The 8,788-nt window shown below is 38.4% G+C and overlaps 2 protein-coding genes across 2 annotated transcripts; one reads left to right on the top strand and one right to left on the bottom strand.

Annotated features, from left to right (window-relative positions):
• The first annotated feature begins 2,559 nt into the window (after window positions 1-2,559).
• LOC120428834 (protein lin-7 homolog C) lies at window positions 2,560-3,861 on the top strand. Its single transcript, XM_039593950.1, has 3 exons — window positions 2,560-2,807; window positions 2,924-3,017; window positions 3,073-3,861. The coding sequence occupies exons 1-3, from the start codon at window positions 2,774-2,776 to the stop codon at window positions 3,533-3,535; spliced, it is 591 nt and encodes a 196-aa protein (XP_039449884.1). The 5' UTR covers window positions 2,560-2,773; the 3' UTR covers window positions 3,536-3,861.
• On the bottom strand, window positions 3,858-5,258 carry LOC120428833 (actin-related protein 6). Its single transcript, XM_039593949.2, has 2 exons — window positions 5,100-5,258; window positions 3,858-5,039 (listed from the first exon to the last, which is right to left on the bottom strand). The coding sequence occupies exons 1-2, from the start codon at window positions 5,177-5,179 to the stop codon at window positions 3,905-3,907; spliced, it is 1,215 nt and encodes a 404-aa protein (XP_039449883.1). The 5' UTR covers window positions 5,180-5,258; the 3' UTR covers window positions 3,858-3,904.
• Window positions 5,259-8,788: the final 3,530 nt, after the last annotated feature.

Consider the following 8,788-nt stretch of genomic DNA (forward strand, 5'->3'; position numbering starts at 1 on the left):
TGACAGTTCATGGTTTCACGTATTTTTCACGGTATGGAGGAAGCAAAATATTATAAATCAAAAAACCCATGAAAGATTAATACGTATAGATATTTTCGATTCAAAATATTCTATCGGTAAAAATTGCGTTTTTCAGAAAAAAAAATCTAGAGTTTTTTTTTAAAGGTCCTTTAAGCTATTTTCTTTAATATGTTTATAGGAGCTACTAAAAAAACTAGAAAAAAACGAAGTTGACTTTATAGCTGTCGGCCACCATTGCTAGCATCAACCACTAGTGTCTTCCTTTTATCTACAAGGACTTCGCCGCCCTGGGCTCCTAAGTGTATGAAAGTATGGCACGGAGTGACGGCGCCGAATACCCATATTTACACAAAGAATTTTAGAGCGCCCGCCGCGAGATTCGAACCGGCGACCTCTGGATTGTGAGTCCAGTGCGCGGTCCGATTGATCCACTCGGGCGGGACTAAAAAAAAAGAACAATGTAATTGGGTACTAAAGCCCTATGTAAATTTTTATGTACAACGGTAAAAAACACGATTAAAAACCATTTCTGATCACTTTTTTCATTTAAATGCAATTTTTTTTTTTTGACAGGACAACATTTTTTCGATGGACCAACTATGGTCCCCTTGGAACGAGCTGTCAAGTAGGAGCTTTTCTGTCAAGAAGGACCGCGAGGTTAATTTTTCAAAATTGATTTAAAAATCCATTTTAAACTCTTTGTGGTCGTACAAAGGGTCATTGTGCTCAGAAAAATAAGCTTTATCGCTGTAAACAATAATATCAGCAATCTAAGCTTCATTTTAGGACCCAATTAGGCCAATGTCGAAGTGTAAACATAGAGTCTATCCTGTTCGAGATCCTGCTCGTTCCTAATGTAAACGTCCACTGACGTGAGCAGGATAGACTCTTTGTTTACATTTCGACATAGGCCCATTGTTACAATTTTGTTGTTAACAAATTCAAAAAAATATTGTTGTATAGTGTATTTTTTGTAAAAATTTCGAAGTTTAGTATCGCATTTTTTTTTTTGCTAAATTGGGTACTAAATCCCTATGTCAATTTTTATGTACAACGGTAAAAAACACGATTAAAAACCATTTCTGACGAGATTTCTGATCACTATTTTTCATTTTAACGCAAAAAAAAAAAAATATATTGACAAGACAATTTTTTTTTATTCATCAACTATGGTCCCCTTGGAACAAGCTTTCAAGTACACTCAACCCCCGGTGGTTGGTCACTTTTTCGTTTGACACTTTTTTAGTTTGTACCCCGTTGGTTGGTCAAAGTCAAACTAAAAAGTGACGAACTGTCACTTTTTACACAACGCTCACGCACACTATCAAAAGAAACGTTTGGTAGTGTGTGTGAACTCCGTGTAAAAGGGGTGTCAAACTAAAAAGTGACCCCGTTCGTTTGACAACAGTTGGTGTCAAACCATGGGGGTTTGAGTGTAGGAACTTTTCTGTCAAGAAGGACCGCGAGGTTAATTTTTCCAAATTGATTTAAAAATCCATTTTAAACTCTTTGTGGTCGTGCAAAGGGTCATTCTACTCAGAAAAATAAGCTTTATCGCTGTAAACAATAATATCAGCAATCTAAGCTTCATTTTAGGACCCAATTGTATGTTTTCGTCAAATCTTGAAAACTTTGAAAACTAATGATTGCAAAACAACTCTTGACTTTTTTTTGATAAGGTCCTATAAACAAATGTAAACAGTGAGTGTATCCCTTTCACACCTTATGTCAAAGTCCATCGGAGTAAGCGGGATACACTCAATGTTTACATTTGTTTATAGGACCTTATCAAAAAAAACTCAAGAACTGAACTACTGTAAAACACATTTTAAAACACTTTTTTTTTAAATGTTGAGACTATGGCTTGTTATTTCAATTTTTATATTTTTTTGCAATTTGAATTTTGAAAGTTATTTAAATAAATATTATTTAATTATAAAATCAAACTTCAGAAATATAGCAAAACAATGCAAAAGGGCCGTTGTGGGTTTGTAAATAAAGATGGCGAAACATTTAAAAAAGGTGATTTTCTTTCACATTGCAACTTCAACTTTGTTTAATGAAACAAATCTCGACTTTTTTTGAATACGTCCTATCCAGGTTTTAAAGCGAAGATGGCGTTCGAATGGTGAACGCCCGAAATGTCAAAATCGCGCAGTAGCACCAACATTAGAAACAAATGTGGCTGTCATGCCATGGCACCCTTTTTCCGTAATGTTGGTACCACTGCGTGATTTTAACATTTCGGGCGTTCACCATTCGAACGCCATCTTTGCTTAAAAACCTCGATAAACATATGAAAGACAATAGTTTATACCTTTTCAAAAGAAAACTCTGGAAATTAGTAAAATGCGGTTGTTTTGTCAACAATCTTGGGAAGCTTCTTTCTTCCGCAGTTCAAAAAGCCTAAAAATTGGCAACACTGTTTCATTCTAAAGTCCCGGACCTTCACCACCTGACAATCGTCCATTCATTCTGCCAAGTGTCACTTTCATTCAAGGAATTTAGCCACTCTTGTGTTTGGGTGCGGATCGTCTGTGAGAAAAAAACGCCAGATTATTAGAAAACAACCCCCTTTTTGCCCATTTTAGGCCAAAATTGTCCCCGTTCAGCAAGGCAGAGACCGACCACCACGGAAATCGCGTGGGAGCATCGACGCTGACCACTTGCCAACGAGAGCGGAAGTCGCAGAAAAAAAAATCGATTCCTTTTCATAAGTTAGTTGTGCGTCGCCACTTGAGAAGAGGAGAAAATGGCCAACGTCGAACCACTGACACTCGCCAAAGGTACGACCAGCTGACGATGTGTGTGGCCAGAGGCACCTCTTTAGCTGTGGCTAAAAATAAAAACAGATTTTAATTGCTTCCGGAGGTTCGCTGACGATGTTTTGTGTGATTTTCAGATGTGAAGCGATCCATCGAACTGCTGGAGAAGCTGCAGATGAGCGGGGAAGTTCCGGCCACGAAGCTGGCCGCCCTCCAGAAGGTGCTTCAAAGGTATTAACTGGTTGAGTTGAAATTTGGTCATTAGTTAATAAATGAAATTTTTTAGTGACTTTCTGAACGCGGTCCGCGAGGTGTACGAACACGTCTACGAAACGGTCGATATCCAGGGTTCGTTGGATGTGCGCGCATCGGCCACGGCCAAGGCCACAATTGCGGCGTTTGCGGCCAGCGAGGGACATGCCCACCCGCGGGTCGTCGAGTTGCCCAAAACGGACGAAGGTCTCGGCTTCAACGTGATGGGCGGCAAGGAGCAGAACTCGCCCATCTACATCTCGCGCATTATCCCGGGGGGCGTTGCCGATCGGCACGGTGGCCTCAAGCGGGGCGACCAGCTGCTTTCCGTGAACGGCGTCTCGGTCGAGGGCGAGAACCACGAGAAGGCCGTCGAGCTGCTGAAGCAAGCCATCGGCTCGGTTAAGCTGGTCGTCCGGTACACGCCCAAGGTGCTGGAGGAGATGGAACTGCGCTTCGACAAGCAGCGGGCGGCCAGAAGGCGCCAGCAGTACTAAGATCGCCCGCGTGGCGTGTTTTGCCATATTTAAATGAATGTTCTCTATATCGATCGAAAATTTGTGTGTACTGTTTAGCTAATGTTGTATTGCGGGAAGCGCAGAAAAGTGGGATTTCTCATATTTTCATCAATATTCACCGATATATTTTAAGTTTTATTTTTTAAGGCAGATTTAATTTGAGTACTCAGATTTGTGTATTCTGCCCCGATTTATGTTTACTTTAAGCAAAGCCTTCAATTAGATTCTGAATATTTACACTCTGCGTTACACCGGAAAATCATGAACCAAAAACAAATAAATCTCGTTACTGTGTGTGTGGTAAATTACCGTCTCAATTTGCTTGAAAAGAAATCCATCCTACACCGTTCAGTTGTCGTACTTTTCGATTAAATGCTTGATGCCGCCCTCCTCGTACTGGCTGCGACTCATGCAAGACTTGAGAAAGCTCAACGACTGGGAATACTGTTGGCCACCGTACCACGCGTACGACATGGGATTCTCCGGGAGTGTCACCCGAACGGTCAGCTCATCCGGCGCCAGAGCTCGAACTTCCTTCTGGATTCGCGACTGCATCCCTTCAAAAGCTGCACTGCCACCGCAGATCACAATGTTCGCAAACAGGTGCGGCCTCGTTTCCTCCGGGCAGCTATTGATAGCGTCCAGAATCGCTTCCGCTATGCCCATCTGCTGGATACCAATGTCGGACGGGTGAAACAGCACCTCCGGAATAACGAACCGCTCGTTGTTTATCCGCAGCGTCTGCAGTTCTTCACCGTTCGCGGCAGACTTGGAGGACGGTTCCAACGTGCGCAGATAACCACGTCGAATCTGGGTGTAATCCGGCAGGACGTACTCTCGAATAATACTATTGTCCGGTTGACGCTTCCTTGCGATTCGCATGTCCGCGTTAAAGTCCTGCGACACAAAACAGCTGTCCTCCTTAACCTGATTAATCACGTACGACTCATCCATCACGTTCAACTGCCTATACGAAATGATCTCCTTCAAATGGTTCGTTAGCAGCTTCCCCCCAACGTCAATCCGCCGAATGGCCTCCTTCACCTTACCCCCCTTTATAAACGGAACCACGTGCGTAAAACTGTACCCAACATCAACCACCAAACAGCACAGCGGCTTCCCCGTCGAGTCCTCTCCGTGGGTGTAATTAAACGCGGCCAAATCAACCGCCGTCGTCTTACAAACCGCATCACAGTCGTACTCTTCGTACAAAATCTCCAGCATCGCTTCCTGAATCGACTGAAAGTTAAACAACGGTTCCGTAATCAGCAGCGGCGTCTCCGCGAAATTCACCGGCCCCGAACAGTCCCTGCTGAACATGTAGTCCCACACCGTCTTCTGAATGTCCCAGTTGACCAAATAGCCCCGCTGGAAGCACAGGATGTAAAACAACCCCGAAACATCCCGGCACTCGTCAATTTGACTCCCGATGAAGGGCCGCCTCCGCTCCGATTTGGCTTTGGTAATGCAGTTGGGGACCACTCTGGAAGCACCGCAAATCCGTCAAAATCAAATCAATTAACAAACAATTCAAATTACTCACTTGGGTTCGTTCCAGTCGGACATGCCGACCTTGGCGTAAAACGCGCCGTTGTCCAGCACGAAGACGTTGCTGTCGGACATTTTGGTACACGCAATTTCTGTTTATTTATTTTCACTGCAGACTTTCAACGCCGTTGGAAGCACAACAGTGCAACATAACCGCGGTTGATGTTTTCGGTGGGTGATTTTTATGCTGCGAAGTTGTTTGTGGGCACTGACAGAACGCGCGCGCACTCGTAACAGCTGTGGGGACAGTGGGTGCACCTTGATTGGGGTAATGAAATGTGGTCAAAATCAACAAAAAAAAAACTCAAAAAAAGATTTTTATTGAGCCTAATTCAAAATATCAATGTTTTAACAAAAAAATAAAAGTGATTTTCAAGTGCAATCAAAACATTAAAATTTGGTATTTTTTTCGTGCAGACACTGTTGGATATTGACAACCAGAGAGTCGACTGTAATTGAAATGAGTTTTCCAAACCGCCTAAAGAAAGGAGTATTCAAAAACACCCTAAAAGCAAAAAAAGTAATTGTATTTATTGGACCCTTTGAAAAAAAAAAAAACTGAAAAAACTCTAAATTAAAAAATCTTTAGAAAAGCTTAAAACCGAAATTTAAACAGGTCGGATTTGTTTTGAGTGTATCCCCACACATTGCCGAAAGTTGGCAACACTGCTGTTAAACTGTCATTTTCATTCATTCTTTTTCTTCTTTTTTGTGCTTGGTGTCATGTTGTTTAACATAATTTTCATCAACGTCGACGCGTGGGAGTGAAAATGGTGAATCTGAACAACAAAATCGTTGGATTGCAGGACTGATTAGAGTGTGAAAAGTGAAAAAAGGATTGGTGATTGAAGGGGAAAGAAAACAACCTCATTTCACTAGCGCTTGTAGTAGAAGCAAAAAGAAAGGTGAGTAATTTGTAATATACAAACCAGTTATAAGTCGCATGATAAACAACTTTTGCGAGAGAGCAGATTTATGATGCAAACAAACCATCGAAACCTACTGCTTTATTTTAGTTTAACGAATAGTTAAACTCAGTTTATATGGATTATTTCTATCAATTATATTCTTCCTACAGTTACTTCCTTGACCTGATAAAAAGTTGTAAACTAACAGGTTATCGTTATAAATAAACGCACAAATTACATATGAAAAATATTCCACCATAATGTCCAATGCTGTTAATCGTTGAATCAACGTCATCGATGTCGTTGATCAATGATTTGAACGTAATCGTACTCGCAGCCATCGTTGATTTATTCGTCAACATCAACGGAGTCGTTGATTTAAACGGCGTTGATCAACGGCGTTCTTTTGTAGTTTTCTAGAGTTTTATGAGGAAAGAACGATTTTTTCTTAAATGTATTGATTGGGAAACATTCTCAAATAGATGTGACATGGTTGTTCGGGGATCCGGGTGTACCAAGAGGATAATTTAAGCCCTAGCTAATTGCTGGTCACTTCCATCTCCACTTTGGTTCCCAAGTCCAACCAGGATTTTTCTTATGTAAAAGACACCGAGGACGGACAATTGGGAACCGAGATATGGTCGGATTTTCACCGGAATTATTGTTCCGACGGGTTCAGTAAGAGTCTCGCGTGGCTAAATAACGACAGAATTTGTTTTTCTATGATACAATACTGAATTGACCACATGACCCATGTTCCAGAACCCAGATTGAGATTGGCCAAGATGTCAAACTTCATGACAGACCGGAGTAGCCTACTGTTGGTTTATAAACTCAAATTAAAAAACTTTAACTCTTCAAAAAAAATAAAGAAAAATCTTGAATAAAAAAAACTTTTACTAAAAATTACAGAATTCAGAAATTTTAAATGCTAAAATTTCCAAGTTTTTAATCAGGAATTTTAAAATTAAAAATTCTAAAACATCTGAAAATTATTATAAAAAAATATTATAAATAACTTAAAAAATAAAATTAAATAATCAAATTCAGAAATTAAAAAAATTAAATATTCAATCAGCAATTTAAAAAATAAAAAAAAAAACTAAAAAACCAGACATTAAAAAAATAAAATTGCATAATCTCAAAATTCTAAACCAACAAAATCTAAAAAAAACCTATGACTTTCTACAATATTAAAATTTCAAAAATCTAAATCAACAAAGTCTAAAATAATACAATATGACTTTCTACAATATTAAAATTTCTTAAAATTCTAAATTTTAAAATTACGAAATTATAAATTTTTAAATTAACACACAGTCATCCCTCATATTCGGAACAGTTAATAGATAGGCGAATGTTAAAAAAATATAGAAAACCGATAATTGAACTTATTGACTCGCTTTTAACCTTCATTTGAAAGCTTTTCTTGCGATCTTTCGAATGATGTAAAACAACTGCAAATTTTAACTTTTATATCAAGTTTTGAAGAAAACATTGTAATTCTAAAATTTAAAAATAAAAAATATCTAAAAGCTTAAAAAAAATTAGTTATAATTCTCAAATTTGAAATCAGAGTCCAAATTCGGAAAAAAGTATATTTCGTATTTTTTTAAATTTTTATGTTAATTTTCAAATATTTGAACTCTTGAATTAAAAAAATACTTAATTCTCAAAACAAAAAATTTCTCAATTTCAGGTTTTTTATGTTTAGAATTTAGAAAAAAAAATGTTGGGGTGTAGGTGGCACTTCACAGGCTAACACATTCATTACCTTTCCTTGACACAACCGGACTTGGACTGACTTAAAAAAAATGTAAAATTATTTAAATGTTTGTAATTTACAGTCGCATTCAAATAAAAAAATCCAGATTATTAGATTTTTCTCATCATAACATATTGTACAGAGTTCGAAACGAACGCAAAATTTCATATAAAAAATGCTCAAGAAACGGTCAATGCGTAACTTTACTCGACCGCGTTCCTTTCGAGCTGCGTACTTAGCTTAAAAGAGGACTGCGTAAATCGATTCTACGTACCTTTTTCTTCAAAATGGTTAAGAATTCTACGATTTGTGGTTCTCGATCACAGTTTGAAAATTTAGTTTTTTTTTTAACAATTTTCACGAAAAAGGCGAAACATTAGGGGTGTCTATTGGGACACTTTCTCAAGAGAATTCAAATAAAAACATCGTTGCAATTGACTAATTTTTGTATGTTTAATCTTTTTAGTTTTTCTTTGTATGACCATTCTGCGGTGGAATTCAATATAATAGTAATAATCATAATAGATAATTTGTCAGAGCCATAACACAGGTTAATCTTCATTCTTTTTTTATTTCCTCTTGTTAAATGTTTCAATTTCAGGTAATTCAACTCAATGCTGTCTCCGCAGACCAACACAAAACGACACGCTCCTCCCATCATATCTAAGTGAAGTTGTAGAAGAGTCTGTGGTATAATAGTCGCCTAATTTGGTACAGGGTTTTTAAGTTTATTTGATTTTATTATTTTTTCTTTTCGATATTGTGCACAACTGGTACGACGCGAACGGGCGCGGGGATGTTGTTGAGTGTTCGTACAGTATTGCTTGCTAGTTTTTCTTTGATCTACAGAAACGGGAAAGAAACGCGATGGGTTAAATATAGTGGCATTGATGGGGCATTTAGCTTTACTTTGTTTTTGTTTCAGTTTACCAGTTCGTCTGCTTTTCTTCTTTAATTTTCTTTAATTATTTAAATAATTATTGCTACACAGAATATACGCTATTGTTTTTC

The sequence above is a fragment of the Culex pipiens genome, chromosome 3 (assembly GCF_016801865.2).
Source record: "Culex pipiens pallens isolate TS chromosome 3, TS_CPP_V2, whole genome shotgun sequence".
Taxonomy (NCBI): Eukaryota; Metazoa; Arthropoda; class Insecta; order Diptera; family Culicidae; genus Culex; species Culex pipiens.